The sequence below is a fragment of the Maylandia zebra genome, linkage group LG13, assembly GCF_041146795.1.
Source record: "Maylandia zebra isolate NMK-2024a linkage group LG13, Mzebra_GT3a, whole genome shotgun sequence".
Taxonomy (NCBI): domain Eukaryota; kingdom Metazoa; phylum Chordata; class Actinopteri; order Cichliformes; family Cichlidae; genus Maylandia; species Maylandia zebra.
Window position 1 is genome coordinate 34,060,327 of NC_135179.1, and position 17,557 is coordinate 34,077,883.

The 17,557-nt window shown below is 41.0% G+C and overlaps 1 protein-coding gene and 1 long non-coding RNA gene across 3 annotated transcripts; one reads left to right on the plus strand and one right to left on the minus strand.

Moving 5' to 3' along the window:
• Positions 1-2,654: 2,654 nt before the first annotated feature.
• On the minus strand, positions 2,655-7,645 carry LOC143421837 (uncharacterized). The gene is made up of 2 exons (XR_013101449.1): positions 7,488-7,645; positions 2,655-3,723 (listed from the first exon to the last, which is right to left on the minus strand). It is a non-coding gene; the product is annotated as an uncharacterized LOC143421837 (long non-coding RNA).
• Positions 7,646-8,143: 498 nt separating this feature from the next.
• LOC101467870 (ras-related protein ORAB-1) lies at positions 8,144-16,947 on the plus strand. Of its 2 annotated transcripts, XM_004572023.6 has the most exons (7): positions 8,144-8,575; positions 13,231-13,303; positions 14,323-14,418; positions 14,956-15,051; positions 15,469-15,600; positions 16,066-16,312; positions 16,459-16,947. In XM_004572023.6, exons 1-6 carry the CDS (start codon positions 8,562-8,564, stop codon positions 16,264-16,266), a joined length of 612 nt encoding a protein of 203 aa, XP_004572080.1. In that variant the 5' UTR covers positions 8,144-8,561; the 3' UTR covers positions 16,267-16,312; positions 16,459-16,947. The 2 variants fall into 2 exon arrangements, with proteins under 2 accessions (XP_004572080.1, XP_004572079.1); XM_004572022.5 differs by having other exon boundaries at positions 8,145-8,575; positions 16,066-16,947.
• The last annotated feature ends 610 nt before the right edge of the window (positions 16,948-17,557 follow it).

Genomic DNA, 17,557 nt, shown 5'->3' on the forward strand with positions numbered 1-17,557 from the left:
ACGAGAGAAATCCCACGCCTGGACCGTCGTTGACTGCTGCCATGATTCTAGCCTACGTCACAGAGTCATGTGCGCCTTTTACATCCAACACAAAAACTGCAGTCGTGGTGCTTTGATTGTACTCAGAACTCGGAAATTCTACCTTCTGAATAGGAAGATGTAGGCAACACCAGACTGCAGATGAGCTGCATACAGAGCTGGACTGGGACAGAAAATTGGCCCGGGCATTTTGACTAGAGACCGGCCCACCATTATAAGCCTTTAAATGAAAACAAACGCTGTTGTGACAGTGATGTTCACTGTTCTGATGGTATATATGTATCAATCTATCAATCGTTGGTTGTAAGATTCAGATAATTATTTATTAAAAGTGAGACATTTTAAATGAGAATAAGAAAGAAAAGTATGTCTTTGTGCCCCCCTCTCCCTGTTAATGCCCTACATGCCCCCCTGGCAACACTTTGCTAGACCCGCCCCTGCACAGTTACCAGCTGTCAGCTACCTAAAAAAGGACCCTGGTGATATTTGTCTCTCAGAAACCGTTCATAACTTCCCTTCAACTCATTCATGTCACCTAAACCTGTTTCTCCATCACAGCTCTGATGATTCAGTAAGGACATCTCCTGGTTTCATCTTCATGTTTCCCTCTCACCAGATAACCAAACCATATCATGACCAGCAGCTTTACAGCTGTGACTCCAGCAAACATCAGCTGATACTAGAAATTAATATTAAATAAATTCTAACAACAGCTGATCAAGCTTAAACGTGCTGCTGTTGTTTACCGCGACATCTGCTGGTTTCCTCTTTCTGGCACAAAGTGAGCGATAAACAAACAAGAGAGAAAAGCCGATCAGCTGATCATTGATCAGTTTCATGATTGAAGTACCGGTAGAAACAGGAGAGAAGAGGCAGCTGTGCAGCGTAAACACAGAATAACTCCAGCTTTGTGTCTTTGTCCATTGTAGCTGAAGTCGGGACAAACTGTGTTCCTTCTCAGCTCAATACGAAACGCGAAATATTTTCTCTGAATACGAGACGATTCTTTTTTTAGGGGATGGTTTGCATCATAATAATTAACCTTATGAACAAAATAAAGTTCAACATCAGTATCATAGCACCACCCAGCTGTATAGAAACTCCGTCATGCTAGCTAGCACGCAGTACGAAAAAGTCAGCACAACGAAAATAAACTCCACCTAAACTTGGTTCATATCTGACCCAGATGCACTGCAAGTCATAACTTCTTACCTGAAGTTCAGTTCACCTGACAAATTGGAAATTTGGATGAACAGCTTTGACACAAAAATGAAAGTTTGTGTTTCTATTTGTTGCAATAAACTGCTGAAAGTGTGTTACTGTGTTTGTTCTTTCAAACATATTTGAAAAAGGTTTGAAGTCATGATTGAAAACGTGAATACAATGCTGTTAAGTATTCAGGAACCTCAGTGACCCAGAGTTATGATTCACAAAAGTGCAAACTGCTCTGATGAGTTGTCAGATTCAAGTGAGAAGTGCACAGTAAACGTGTGAGTAAAATAATAAAAGTGTGATTTGAGAACTGCATTAATTGTAATGCTGTGAGAATTGCACGAAAGCTGTAATGCAGTCAGTAACTCAGATAAACAATTTTTTTTTTTTTTTTCCTGTATGACATCAGAAACAGCAGTATGCGACATTACGTGATGGCAGAGCTTCAGTTCATCCTTTGTCATTTTTTTTTTTTTTTATAAATAGGACAGGGGGAATGAATGAGAGAAAGAGGGGGAGAGAAAGAAGGAAAACCAAAGGGGAGAAGAGACGGTGAGAAGGGGGGGGAAGAGAGAAAAAAAAAAAAAGAACTCCTGGGTCACCTGTATGGAGAAAAAAAACAAACAAACAAACAAACAAAAACAAACAGAGGAGACAGCAAACAACAGAGAGCAACATAATAATAGAGAAAACAAAGCACCATCACAATAAACTAGCTAGTCATAGATATCAATATTTACTAAATAATAAACGATATTGTGCAGCACGCAAGATAGACAGCGCACAGTGTGCTTTGAGGCAGCAGCCAAGAAAGCTTTAGTCCGCGTCTGTGAATACCCATGTGTGCATACCTGTGTGGATCAGCATGCTTGCATTCCAAAGGTTTCTCCATGTAATGATCTGCTAGGGAGTGTGGGGGGGCCACAGCCTCGTCCTCCAGGGTGTGAAGCGGGTATGGAGGAGATCAAAACTCCAGACATCCAGAGGCCCCCAGAACACAAGAGACCATGGAAGACCAACAGAGGGGCAGCCGCGCCACTGTCCCAGAAAGAGCTGAGGAGAGTCCCAGATGAGGGCTCACTCAGCAGCCGCGGAGCAGAAGCCAGGGGGAGTTGCAGTGACGCGCCCGTGAGCTCCGCCGGCCCCCAGCTGTGCCTGAGTGACCGAGCCCCAGGCCGAGAGGCCGGGGGCACCCCACCTCCAAAGGGGCCCAAGCGAGCCCCAGGCCCCAGGCCCCGACAAGCGGCCGCCAAGGAGTGAGCCGGTGTGTACCTGGACGCCCATCCCCAGACACAACCCCAGACACAGATAAACAATATTAAAGCAGAACACCAGGAAATAAAAGCCAAAAACAAAGAAAAAAATTAACCAATGTGCATATTCACTGAAAAAAAAGGCTTGGGTTTGGTTGTTCCTTGTTTATTACGCATAAAAACCACTCATTTACAGCATTATTGGGAACGTGCTTAGTTTAATCTTAGAACTAGTGAAAAATAGGAGGTGCTCAGGAGACGTTACTGTCATCACCTCACTACAAGACTGTGGCACAATGAAGACGTATGCATAGGTGTAAAAGTAAGGTCAGTGTTAGAAATACAAAAATAGAGTGAAATGGCAAATTTGTATCAATTCTCCTGTAAAACAAAGCCAGATTGGAGTTCTGAGTCATGGTTAGAATACTAGAATTTCTTGTCTTTTCTTTTGTCTTTTCATGTGTGCCAATGTGTGAGAGTTTTATATGAGCCATGCACATATGCCACATCTCTACCAAACAATTTTATTTATTTTTAAAAAAGGTCCACAGATAGATTTACATCCAGTTCATGAGTTTTATACAGTTATAGTTAATGAGAAACTTTATTGAACATGTGACCATTTTATGTTATTACTAAAAGCTCGAACTTCCAGGTCGTGTTACTGTCAGAATAATATCACTGTTAGTGAATCTTTACATTTAAATTCATTGTCATTAGTTTTACCTCCTACCATTCACCTTGAGAGCATTTGTACACTTGTATAAAAATAATTGATTCAAATTCAAAAACACAGCGTCCAATCACAGCACAGGCAGGTCCAATATGAAGTATGGAAACAAGTGTTTTTATTGGTGCATATACTTTTTTAAAAGTTTGTCTTTTAAATAAAAATGAATGGATCAAAGGCGATAAAGTAATCACAAACATTTAGCTTAGATTATTCACATTATTCAAGTGCATATCCCAAACCTGTATTTTTCATGTCATGTGGTCACCTGTTATGCTCTAGCTATGCACAAAGAAATGTCCCACCAAAAACCCAGAAAACAAGGCAATCTGCCTGCGTTTGAGTCACTTATTGAACAATAATAAATAAGTAAACACATACATGCCTCTTTGTGCATTGGAACACAACAATGTCATGTACAAGCAGATTCTTGTCTTCCAGGCAGCCAGCTGCTGCGATCAGATCTTCAAAGAATTTACACTCTTTAACCTGCAAATAGAAAACACACAAAAAATGAAGGCCCTAATTCACGTGAGTGGAATGAGATGGTCGTAATAACATAACATATTCACCAACTGGGAAATCAGTTGTACCTTTTTAATTTTTCCAAATTTTTAAAATCTGAATCTGGGCCATCAACAAAGCAAGAGAAGAGTGTGCAGGGCTTACTCTGCCTGTTCTCCCTCATGGCTCGAAGTAGTGAAAGTGTGACACTGCGTCCATACGAGATGCTTGACAAGAACTGATCATACAAAAGTGATATTGACAAATGATTGTTTAAAGTGCAGCACCTGATATCAACTTGAAATCAATATATACCAGTACTATCAAGTTTAGCCTCAAACATTGGAGACAGGCACAAAGCTTCGATCAGAAGTCTGAGAAATGATCATCTACCTAAATCCACAGGCTCTTCGGGTACTCCCAAATCATCAGAAAAGCTGACAAATTGTGATCATATGTCACGCGTTCGATCTATTAATGATGATCCTGTAAAATATCTTTTGCTGGTACAGCACAACCTGTGTTCCCGTAGGATTAAAAATAAATACATAAATAAAAAGATCAATCAGCATTCACACACCCTGGTTTTAAAAGTCTGTTATTATCTGTTTGTTGCTTGTGATCACATATTTAGAGCTTAGTACAAAGCTGTCATATACAAAAGATAAAGTTCTACATTCCCTGTCGCTCAGTGGCTTCTGGAAATGTTTTTATTTTTCAGACAACAAGAAAACACCAGAGCACAGAAAAATCAGATAAATCCAAGTTTCAATACACACAGAGCACGTGTGAATATTGTTGAAAGGATTGGTGATTTGGCTCTGCACAGCATTTCCTGGTAATAAAAAAGAAAGAAATACAAAACTGGCAGCATTGCAGCCTTATCCTCTCACTCTGTACACATTATTCACAAACCAGTACTGCTAAATATGCGAGCATGTATTGCACCCCTTATACACATGATCACGTGTCCTGGCCTCTACATAACAAAGCAGAAACTATATTTCATATTTATTCATCACTTTTCTCATTTGCATATATTTAGACACTATCAGTTCCTTGAGAGAGTTGCTGCTGTCACTCAGACTGACAGTTACCAGTGTAGTAGTGACCAGCTTACATGTTTAACTGTCATGGCTTTTAATGTGTCAAAAGTTGCTCTTATGTGTAAAGGTTGGGTACAATAGCAAAAGCAATTCACAAAACATGATTTGACAGAAATAAAAATGCATAAATTAATATCAGTCTTATGAACGGCCTTTGTGAAAAACAATTCCTCCACTGTTATCTTCTTTAAATCCCAACACAGTGCAGAGCAGATACCTGAACTCCACTCCCACAGAAGTTGCTTATCTTATTAATAATTGAACTTCTTCACTGCGACTCTGGATACTGTAGCTCTTCTGAAAAAGCCTCACATCAAAAGTACTGTACTCCATGATGCAGCTCTCAAACACACACCTTAAAGCAGATGACTCGTAGGCTGGAGAGGAAATGGTGTCTTGCTAATTTCATCATCATTTAGCCTGTAGAAATAGTTTGCTGCTTTATAAGAAAGCCCTCAGCAAAGCCAGAACATCGTACTATTCCTCACTGATGGAAGAAAATAAGAACAACCCCAGGTTTCTCTGCAGCTCTGTAGCCAGGCTGACAAACAGTCAGAGCTCTGTTGAGCCAACCATCCCTTTAACGTTAACTAGTAATGACTTTAATAACTCCTTCACAAATAAAATTTTAACCATTAGAGAAAAAATAACAATTTCATAGATGTAACATTATGTAGAGCGACTTTCAATACCACTGATATTTATTTAGACTGTTTTTCTCCAATTGATAGTTAACTTTGGCAATTACTTCCTCCAAAGCATCAAGGTGGCCACAGATCTGATGAGACAATGCTGTTTGCACTGAAGTCCAGGAACAGAACACCGCTCTGGTTTAGATCTGCCAGGTCATTCACCTCATTGGCCCTCCAGGTCTTACTGTCGTTGCCATTATGAGCATTGAAGTCTCCCACTAAGACAACAGAGTCCCCATGTGGAGCGCTCTAAAGTACCACGAAGGATTCCAATGAGGTCGTGTACTCTGAACTGTCACAAACGCATAAGCACAGACAACAGTCAGGACCAGCTCCCCGACTGCCGTCCGTTCAGCTTTGGTGAAGGTGAAAAGTGATCTTCTTACTGATGCTGATGGTGGAGTCATCTTATCTCTCTGACTCATTTTCACTGCTATGCAAATGATACCCAACATTATCCATCTTGAAGCCAGATAACACACACCAATTAATCGAACTGCAGGAATGTCTTAAAGTTGTAAAGGAATGGCCTTTTGGGAGGACCTCTAATTTTCTGCTTCTTAATTCAGATCAAACTGAGGTTATTGTACTCGGCCCTGAAAAGCTTAGAAATATGGTCTCTAAGCAGATTCTTACTCTGGATGGCATTACCTTGGCCTCCAGTAACGCTGTGAGGAACCTTGGAGTCATTTTTGACCAGGACATGTCCTTCAATGCACATATTAAACAAATATGTAAGACTGCGTTCTTCCATTTGTGCAACATCTCTAAAATGAGAAATGTCCTGTCTCAGAGTGATGATGAGAAATTAATTAATGTATATATTACTTTTCAGCTGGACTAAAACTCCCTGAAAAGCCTTCAGTTGCTGCAGCAAGAGTACTGACAGAGACTTTGTTTATATAGCTCCAACTCACAACAAAAGGTGACTCAATGCACTTTATACAGGTAATACATAGACATAATACAAAGAAAATGGTGAAAACCCCAACATGGGACCCCCCCCCACACACACACACACACTTGAAAACCTCCCTGGAAGAACCAGGCTCAGGGAGGGACGTTCATCTGCCATGACCAGTGACCATCTGCCTGGGGACCATAAATAGAGCTATTCCAGTTCTCCGATTACTAATGAAAGGAGCACCAGTGCTTCCTTTATTGCCTCCTTTAGCGTCAGACTAGCATTTATGAAAGGAGAAATGAAAACAATCAACATAATAAACAAAATGGTGCCGATCATCCATCCTCTTCCACTTATCCTTATGAGAGTCGCGGGGGGCTGGAGCCTACCCAGCTAGCATAGGCTGAGAGATGAGGCACCCCGTGGACAGGTCATCAGTCTGAGCACAGCTGTCGTGGGTCAAGTAAATGTAAATGTTAACTGTGACTGCTTTTTCCATTTTATGTGATAACTTACTGCTATACTGTTTTGGATTTCTATGACTGAGGTCAAATTTCCTTCCATTTATTACTTATCCTAACTGACCTGTACCGAAGTACAAATGAATCCTGAAGACTGCAATACAGCAAAGCTCAGCTGTAATGAAAACTGATTATACAAAACCAGTGTTACCAGTTCATAGACCATAATATTTCAATTCAACAACCAGTTTTTACTCCAGTAGTGTGATGGTCAGGGTTCAGCTGTGCGTTTAACAGATCTTATAACGTATCAACAGGTTATGACGTTAAATAGAAAACGCAGTTACAATGAATATTTACATCATCTGCGCCACTTTGTTCATTATGACGAGTTGTGCGCCGCAATGAACTATGGGACTGCGTTTTCTCCTCCCCTTTCATCAAGGATAGCTCGCCGTATCCTATGATAAAAGAAGAAATAAAGGACGCGCTGACGCTCATTTCCTTAGAGAACTGAAACAGCTGATGTGGATACTTTCGGCAGCGATTGGTCTTAAAGATCAAGCAAAACACAGTATTTACTTACTGCTCGTGGAAAAACGTTTGTAACTTAAACAAGTGACTCTTGTAGCCGAACTGCATGTGGTGACATGATCACCAGTGTTTTTAATCACATGTATTTCCTCAGCGCGGAGTGATGACACAGCCATGACTCGTGACACACTCATGAACTCAGAGGACAGAAGTTTCTGGAATAAAGGAAGTCTTCTTTCTGTCATTGTTTATTAACTTCTAATATAGAACTTGTATTTTATTTACAATAATAGCACTGCTGCGTTTGTCTGCTAGAAACAATCAAATAAATGTGCTGTCTGGGACGTAACAGCAGAAAGAAACATACAGTCGAGTTTATTGTCAAGTTTGATACAATAAATCGGTATGTGACCGGAAGAGAGAATCATAACGTTATAAATAAACTTATATAGATTGTTTTATTCTTTGCTTTCATTGTACATAACAGAATAATCTGATAATATCGACAACACAATGGCAAACCAAAACAAGGCATGTAGCACTGCGCGTTGGTGCAGAGTGCGAAGCTGCTGGAGTGCAGCATTCATGACCGGTCACTGTCCACTGACTCCATAAAATATTATAAGTTCAACATCCAGGTTTATGGTTTATACTGAAGTGTTTTCCCGGAAGTTGTGTATCATTTGTAGTTTGACACGGTGCACAGGTTGACTCCTCTTTGCCACGTTTCACTAAATGATGTAATCCCTCCTACGGAGCTTGACAGTTCGCTGTTGCGGTAACGACACATACTCAGCTGGAGGGAGAGAAAAGGCCGGTTAGCCAGACGTCTGCCCATATCACCTGTTTGTTCACCTTAGCGTTACCGCTGTAAAACGAAATATAGGTCTGTTTTATTCGTGAAAGCGGGTTTCGTAATTTGTGTTACCCCTGACTCGGCTGACACTGTTGGCTAATGTTAGCTGCTTCCTGGTGGACGTTGCAGCCATTTTGGATTTTTACTGAGGAACAGCTAACCGGTTTTGGTTTGGAAACCAGAGTAAGCTAGTCGTAACGAACGCTGTTTATCTGTAGAGAAATAAAGGGGACATTCACTTGAAGAGATACACTATTCAACGAGTCAACAATGAATCCAGAATAGTAAGTATCATACTTACACGTAGACATAAAGTTGTGTTACATTTTGGTCAGCTAGCTAAGACTAGCTCTGCGCTAACAAGTAAGTTGGCGTTGGCAAATAACTTGATGTTGAGTTGTAACCTAGCAGTTGAGCTAGGTTAGCTAGGAACATCAGCTGACCCTAGCCGAAACGTCCAGGCCGATACTGTACTCTTAACACTCTATGTTCACGTGAAGCAGTGGTGTCTTATAGGTTGTCACAGTGCTAGCCAGCTGTTAGGCCAGCACCCTAGAGACTCTGGTGTTGGTTCCCGGTGTTTCAGATGCAGGAAGGGAAAAAGTAACCGCTTTTGTTATGCTTAACAGCTTCTTTAATCTGGTTAAAATTATATTATTGAGCCATCACCCGTATTTTTGCTAAATTCATCAACTTGTCATTACGGGTCCCTAAATAATTTACCTTAGCATACATGACCTGTTGCTGATCTGGTTATTGTATACAGCAGGTGCTGTGGCAGAATGGACCCACTGTTTACGTGCAAATTGTTGGTTTTGGTCTTTGCTGTCTATGAGTCAGTTTTCAGTCTTATAGCCTGGTTGTGCTTTAACGCTCCTTTCACAGTCCCAGTCATGTGTTGGTCACATGATGCAGGACAGACTTCCACGCTGCAGTTTTGAGTATTAGTTCCTTAAGCTTTGGATCAGTCTTATGTTTTTCATTTGTAAATGTTCACATGGGCTGATTGTTGATATTTTCCTCTTTCTAATAAGCTGTTACACAGAGCTCCTGTTAAATATTTTAAAAGTATAGGTTTCAAAGTGACAGTTAAGTAATAACTGTGTACACCTCAGTTGAGTCCTTAATCTTGTGATTCACTTTCTTGGTATAGGCTAGATATTTGGGTCAACTCATCAGTTTAAAAATGAAAAGAATCGAGGAAACTTGGAATTCTATGCATGAATACAGACTTTCTGGTTAAAATGTCAAGCAAGTACTTTAGGAAGGTCTAAATTACACAGTTTGACTCTTTTAAACAAGGAGACTGATTGTAATGGGAGTTAATAGTTTGAACCCCAAAGTTTTTCATATTCTTTTTTCTGGTCAGTTTGCTGCCAGAGTTGTGTTGAGCAGTGCAGTTAGCGTTTCACAGGAACCACCATTGTTCATAGTCACAGGCTTACCGAAGAGGGAATGATTGGAATTTATTACAGTGAGAAAGTAAAGAACTGAGCTAGTCCTCAAAAGCAGGATAACACTGACTGAGATACTGAGAGAATAAAGTTCTGCATTTATGCTTTGCTGTTCATGAAAAATGAAAAGACTGACTGTGGCTATTATTGATTTTATTCACTGGTAAATTATTAATTGTTAATAACTTTGCTAAATTTTATGTTCCGCTGAATGTAAGTGTTTTATCAATAATCCACAGATTAAAAATAATATAAAGTACATTTATTGTGTGACAAAAGGAATGCCTGACTTGATATTATCAATATCATATATATAGATACATAAGACATAGATCCTTTTTGAATGTCTTTTTCCAGTGGCTTCCTGCCCTCTCCTCCAGTCACTCTTGACAGATGGCCCCGCCCCTCCCTGATCCTGCCGGAGGTTTCTTCCTGTTAAAAGGACGATTTTCCTTCCCGCTGTCGTCAAGTGCTTACTCATAGGGGGTTGTCTGGTTGTGATGGTTTCTTCTGTGTTATTGAGACTCTTTACCTTGCTAATATAAAACACTTTGTTGGGATTTGGTGCTGTATAAATTGAATTGAACTGGAAGGGTACTGGAGAGTCTCTGTTAAAATGGATGAAGACTTAAGCCTCCTGTTTAAAGTTTGCTTTCAAACCTGCCTTTGTTGCATTTTTAAGGTGATTCATTTGGTTGATAGGGGTTGAATTCTCTACCCATAGTATGTAGTTTGTCATGTGCCTCAGCAGGGTTTTTGGCGAATGAAAATGGAGAGTCTGTTACCCACTCTCCACAGTTAACTTCACACAGGGTGGTCCGATGACTGGCTGCACCAAGACACTAAGCCCAAGTTGCTTTTCAATGTATCTGTCCAAGTGTGAATGTGTGTGAAAGCACTTGCATAGAAAAAAGTGCTTCTGTGAATGAGGAACGTTGTATAGAGCACTCTGAGAGCCCAGGTAAAGTAGAAAGAGCTGTCTAACAACCAGTGCATTTGTTGATCCTGAGAGTTGGTTTCATGTGTTAAGTCACACTGTTACATGTACTTCTTCCACTACCTACTCAACGCTACACTACTTGGCTTCACTCATTTACCATTAAAAATAAACACCGTCTCAGTGTGTGTGGGGTTGTTAAAGCAAGGCAGCCCCATGACATAATTTGTATGTGGCAATAACACAACACAGTAGAGGATGTTGACGCAATGATATACCTGATCCTTGGTGTATGGCTTTTTGTGCCACCATGTCTCTCATTGCCGGGTTTCAGAAATGGTGGTGTAAACACGCATGACGGACCCAGTGGCGTTTTGACCATCTTTATTAACCCACGGTTACGGTTGCTAAACACACACAGCTCTCCCGCTGCCAGCTCAACATAACAACAACGTTACCTCAAGACTCCAAACTTTTAAGCCGGCAAGGCGTGATTGCAGATGGCGTGCAGGTGCGTCCATCGCACATCGGGGTGTGTGGCAAGGCATCACAAACACGCCTCGCGCTGGTGCTGAGGTGGGTCCGGGGGTCGCCCACGTATCCAGCAGCAGCCCCGGAGCTGGACCGGGGGCCACCCATGTGGCAAGCAGTGGTGCAGCAGGCGTGGCAGTGAGCCGGGGCTCACGTGCAGCTGGGCAGGCTTCAAGCAGGCCGCACCACACCAGCATGCTTGACACCGGTCTACCCTGCCCGCCGACCTCGGGCTTAGGTTGCGCAGGCACGGGCACCTCCATCTCCTCACGCGGCGCCTCCACCGCTGCGTCTCCGAGTTGGATCAGCTCCCCGCACGGTGCCTACGCCGCTCCCGCCTGGAGCGGCTCCCCACATGGTGCCTCTGGCGCTCTGCACTCTGGCTCAGGTTGACTTGGTCTCTTCGGCCTTCTTCCGGGCGCAGGAACGGGCACCAGCCCCTGCTGAACCCCAATGGCTCCCACGCAAGGGGTGGGAACGGGCGCTGCAGCAGGCTGGTCACACCCTTGGGGCTGGCACAGGCGCCGGATCCAACCGGATCTCCTCCACTCCGGCGCTGTGGAGCACACTGGTGGGGTTAGCGGTGGTGCCAGCGAGGCCCCTATCTTCCGCAAATGGAGCTCAGTCTGGACCCGTAGTTATTAGGGGTGGGGGAAAAAATCGATACTGTGTAGTATCGTGATATTTTGTTTGCTAATAATGTATCGATGCAGGGACAGCAGAAATCGATATTTTGTTACAAAAAAGGTTTTTGTGCTCTGACTTCAGAGCATGTTGATACTTTTTCTGAGCAACAATCCTGACATTCCTTCACTGTCCAAATGTGTTTAACTTTTTTTTTGGCAGCAATAAACATGAGTTTACTTATTTTAATTTAAGACATGTTTTATTTTAATTAAGTTTAAAACTTTTTTATTTAATGTAAAATTATATTTTGTTTTAATTTACTTTCAAATTATTCAGTTGCTGAAGGGGCTGCATAGTTTTCATAAATTGCATAGTTCAGAATAGCTGTAATTGTGCCAGATGGTTGCATCCAGTTAAGTTGGACTAGACTGTAATACAAACCGTTCAGTTTGTCAACAATAAAACTGACTGAACTGAGAGAAAGACTGAGTGTGAGACTTTGTTATTAGATAAAATGAATATTGATAAAGTTTACCTTTATGTACAGAATCTGAATATCGCAAAATATTTTAAAAAATTGCAATAATATCGTATCGTGCGTTAAGTATTGTGATAATATCGTATCGTGGGATGTATGGTGATTCCCACCTCTAGTAGTTATTCCAGCTTCCCGCCTTGCCGGCCCAGCTGTGGGTCTGCTGTGCCCCCCATCCTGGGTTTCAGCATCACTGTAAACATGCACGATAGACCCAGTGGCATTTTGATCATCTTTATTAACCCACAGTTATGGTTGCTAAACACATGCAGCTGTAGCTCTCCCGCTGCCAGCTCAAAATAACAACAACCTTAACTCAAAACTCCAAACTTTTAAGCCGGCTGAGGCATGATTGCAGATGCCACGCAGGTGCGTCCATTGCACCTGCAGCAGCATTGCAAACCACGCCCCGCCACACGTGGTTTCATTGAATGACACCAGTGATCGGCCAGTCGGTGGCACACAGTCTGTCGGCATCACATTTTCAAGTTGACTTGGTTCCCTTTGAACCCCAGTCGAGTAGAAACTAAAACCTAGTACCTAACAGAAAACCCTAAAATCAAGTCGAGCTGAGTTGGTACTAATGGAGAAGAGGCGTTAGCACGCTAACTTCTGTAAATCTGGGAGAGTTCAGCAAGGATGCTTGTCATGTTTGTTTGTTTGTTTGTTTCCCTTTGCTCATAAAATGTAACCTTTCATCTAAGATGTTTAGATGGAACTAAGACTGAGTATTGGTCAGAGCAACCTTATGAATAAGAAGCATGATATCCTGAATGGTTCTTGTGTGTTTCCTTACTATGGCAGCATGAATAATATCTTCAAACTAGAGGTTTTATTTGTGCCCTTCCCTTACAGTGACTATTTATTCAAGCTACTCCTGATTGGTGACTCTGGTGTTGGAAAGTCCTGCCTTCTTCTTCGATTCGCAGTAAGTTTTGCCCCAAAAGCAAATAAAGGGTGTTTCTTTAAGTCCATTTGACTTAAACTGTCTCAGTGTCACAGTATTGGTTTCATGCAGTCCTTTGAAAATGTTTTCACTTGGATAATCTTAAATCATTCTGCACAATAGTAGTTTTATTAACTTATTGCAGTTTCTTCAAAGTATTTATTTAAAAATAAAAACAACTGTCTTGTTTGTAACATTCATTGTAACGTGCTCCATTTTTTGGGTAGAGCAATCATTACTCAAGGTTAAGATTTTTGGCTTCCAGCGTTTCTAAAAATGAAAAAAGGAAATGAAAAAGTGAATGTGATGAATTCATTTTGATCATAACTCTGGTTTTAGTTGATAAATTTAGCAACCTTTTCTTATGGGGAGACATTTACCTTAGAAGGTAAATGAGCCACAAACATAAACTAAGATTACACATGTGTACACTGATTTGTGTGTAACCTTTGAGGACTCACAAATGAGTGTTCCAATTTGTACACAAACACAGAGCGTTGTGACCACATATAAAACGTTTTTACAAATGCGTACATCCAACCTGTTTATGCACAATTAAGTAACTTCAGATTCAGAAATCAGAAATCCCTCCACGCATGCAAATGTCAAAGACCACATGTAACATTTCTCTCACTACAAAACCTTCAGTCTGTGTGCAGCAATCGCCTGATACGCACAGATCGCATCACATGCCTGTGTAAGGTTTTGAGATAAATTTCACACTGCCAACTTTGCACAGATCCTCAAATGTAGGCTGTGTTTATGTCCCAGTCTAAAACTGGGACACCAGAGCTTCCTCTGTCCTACTACAAAAGTCTTGTTTGTTAATTGTGATCCTAATATTGTCTCAAGTAACAAGTGATGATTTTTGCCATAATTGAGCAGCCCTGCCTTGGCTACTATGTCCTAGAGTTAGATGGGTGTGTATATATGTGTGTATCCTGAAGCACAAAGTGAGCAAGATGTATGGATCATCTAATTACCTTTGTTTCTTTTTGCAGGATGACACATACACAGAAAGTTACATAAGCACTATTGGTGTGGATTTCAAAATACGAACTATAGAATTAGATGGAAAGACCATTAAACTTCAGATTGTAAGTACTCTCCTGCTACACGAAGCTGTCTTATGTTCATGTCCGTCGGTCACCATCTTTCAGTTCATGTTCATGTCTGTGTTTGGAAATTTGTGCACCCAGAAACATGAAGAGATTAGTCTGCCATAACTGTGTTGATTTCCTATTATTTTCTTATCGTATGAAAGACGGTGCATTCATTAGTCTAACTTACTGGTACGTCTTGTTTCCAAGCTGCTGCCCAGTACTTTTGTTTTTTAGATTACTGACAACAACAGTGGAAAATCTATATTAGGCTTTAGAACAAACACACTATTTTTAATTTCATTTTGTGCATGGATACTCACAAGAACATGGCAACTTTAATTACAAACCACATGACGAGTGAATGACCTAACAACTCAGGATGCTTGTATTCTTGTATTTTTGTTGCTATTAGAAATTGTTGTCCAGTGAATTTTTCAGTGTAGAGATAATTGTATTGTTATTTTGTGTGTTCTCTTTGTCTGTGTTCATGCAAAGTCAGCTATCAACCGGATAATCTTTATCCTTTCACAGTGGGATACAGCGGGGCAGGAAAGGTTTCGTACAATCACGTCCAGCTACTACAGAGGTGCTCATGGTATCATCGTAGTGTATGATGTTACAGATCAGGTCAGTCAAACGACACATAATTCACACACGTAATACAATTGTAATACATCCATGTTTTTCAGCAGCACTGATAATTTGTGTAGAATAAACTATGACATTTAATCATCTACTGTCTAAATGACAAAACACAATCTGACTGGCTGTTTCTGGGTTCCTGAGGTCCAAAGAAATAAGCCAACCACCATGTTTCCATTTCATGAGCTGAGAGTCATTAAAGATGGCGTTGATCAGAGTATACAGTGTAGCCATGCTGTCCTCAGAGAAATGAGAAAGCATTCCTCTTTGATACACATTTGATGACTGGCTAAGTTGAAATCGTGTCTATCATAGAGCGTCGCCTGTGAATAGATCTCTATCTTCTGTCTAATGTCCAAAGTTCAAACCTCACTGCTCAGGTTTATCGGTTTCTTGTCCCAGGAGTCCTTCAATAATGTCAAACAATGGCTCCAGGAGATTGACCGCTACGCCAGTGAAAATGTCAACAAGCTACTGGTCGGGAACAAGTGTGACCTGACGACAAAGAAAGTGGTGGACTACACAACAGCAAAGGTAAAGTTTCCTCACATAGCTTCCCAAAACCATCTTGAGGTTAGTGTAACATGCAGGACATTCATTGAATGACTTCTTATTTAAGATGGATTACCATTAAGGTAAGGCTCTAATGAGAAATGCACTTCAGAGAGCCCTTGAATGTAACTGTCTCCATGAACCTTAGCCAAGTGGTTTGGGTGCTTTCAGCTGCATAAACAAAATCCCAAATGAATAAGTGACTTATAAGGGTTTCACTGAAACCGGGTTAAAGCCCTGGGGTCATAGTTTACATTAATGGTGCACATAGATAACAGGCGAACCTTCTTACCTTCAGACACATGATCAGTCATTGCATAAAGTGGGCTTGACACCTGACAGGCAGAGCAGATGTGTGTATGTATGTGATATGCATATATGTATATATGACACACACACTACTTTCTTAGGTAAGTGACTCTGACTCTGTCCCTCTGTTGTATCCAGGAATTTGCAGACTCTTTGGGAATCCCCTTTTTGGAAACCAGCGCAAAGAATGCCACAAATGTGGAGCAGGCCTTCATGACCATGGCTGCTGAAATCAAGAAGAGGATGGGCCCTGGGGCCACAGCCGGAGGAGGGGAGAAGCCCAATGTCAAGCTGACTCCAGGCACTACTGTCAAGACTTCATCAGGTGGATGCTGCTGAGAAAGGAACCACTTTGTTTAACCCCCTCCCCAAGAGAAAAAAATTGGTATGTGAGAACAAGATGAAGTTGCCTGTATTTGTACTGTATATAATGTAGCCACACTACCAAAAAAACAAAAAGTGCATCATTGTTGTCATACTGTCTAGTTATTGACAACAAATTCTAAAGATCCCCATCATTCCCCCTTTCAGAGCTGTGAGACTCCTCTCTCTTATTTGGTCACCTGAATACAAGTTCATGACAGCAGTGTGGGTGGACGTGTCTTTTTCTCTGCATTCCTACAGCAAAGTTGATACATGATTAAGGTTTCTGTTTGTACCGACCTTTTCTTTCTCTCTTCCTTCAGTGATGATTTTGCAGTCTTTTACATAATCTGTCTGTTGCGATACAAGCGTGTTTCTTGTTTTGTTTTGTTTTTTGTCCAAGTTTTCTCACAAACCTTTGCACAACAGTGTCTCAACTGTTAAGCAGCTTTAGTCTAGTGTAACAGTATATGTACATAAACATTATGTATATATCTGTAAAATCAGATTTGGTTCTGTTTTGTTCCAACCATTATTGAAACAGTTTCACTTTCTCTGCATTACATTTGTGGCTGAAGACAACTGTAAGTTGGTTGCTCAAAATGTAACACTTAAATTGAAAATAAATATTGTATTACTGGACTGTATGAAATGGGAGGATGTGTCTGGGAGTTTTAGTAAGATGTAAAAACAAACAAACAAAAACGTGCCTACTTATTTAAGGTTTATGGCATATCTGCTGCCAGATACACAGGGTCTGCAAATTTCTGGGTGTAACCACAATACTGAATTCAGTTTGAAGCAAACTCTGGATAAGAAGAAGTCACAACACGATTGTGTGTGTCGCTGGATGCACATAAAGCTTAAGAAATTCCACTTGCTGTACGGAAATGACCTGTAGCCTGAACCCATGGAGCATCGGTTAACGTCGGGTGAGCCAAAGCATTTGTGCCCTAAAACATGTCATTTTAAATACTCAGCAAAGAAAAGAACACTGAGGCCTTTCTGATCTGCAAACGGGAGGGGAAATCCAAGATAATATACACTCTCAGTCAAAGCTTTGGACACACTTTCTCAATGAATGTTTTTTCTTTATTTTCATGACTCTTTACATTGTATGTTCTCATTGACGGCGTGAAGACTATGAATGAACACAGAAATAACTCAAAACATGTTTTATATTTTAGATTCGTTAAAATATTTGCCCTTTGCTTTGATTACTCCTTTGTGCACTCTTGGCATTCTCTCAATGAGCTTCACGAGGTCG

What these genes read in the sequence shown, in the direction of transcription:
- LOC101467870 (XM_004572023.6), top strand. An exon ending in GCCTTCTTCTTCGATTCGCA is followed by an intron (nt 13,304 to 14,322) that starts GTAAGTTTTGCC and finishes TTCTTTTTGCAG; the next exon opens with GATGACACATACACAGAAAG. An exon ending in TGTATGATGTTACAGATCAG is followed by an intron (nt 15,052 to 15,468) that starts GTCAGTCAAACG and finishes TTCTTGTCCCAG; the next exon opens with GAGTCCTTCAATAATGTCAA.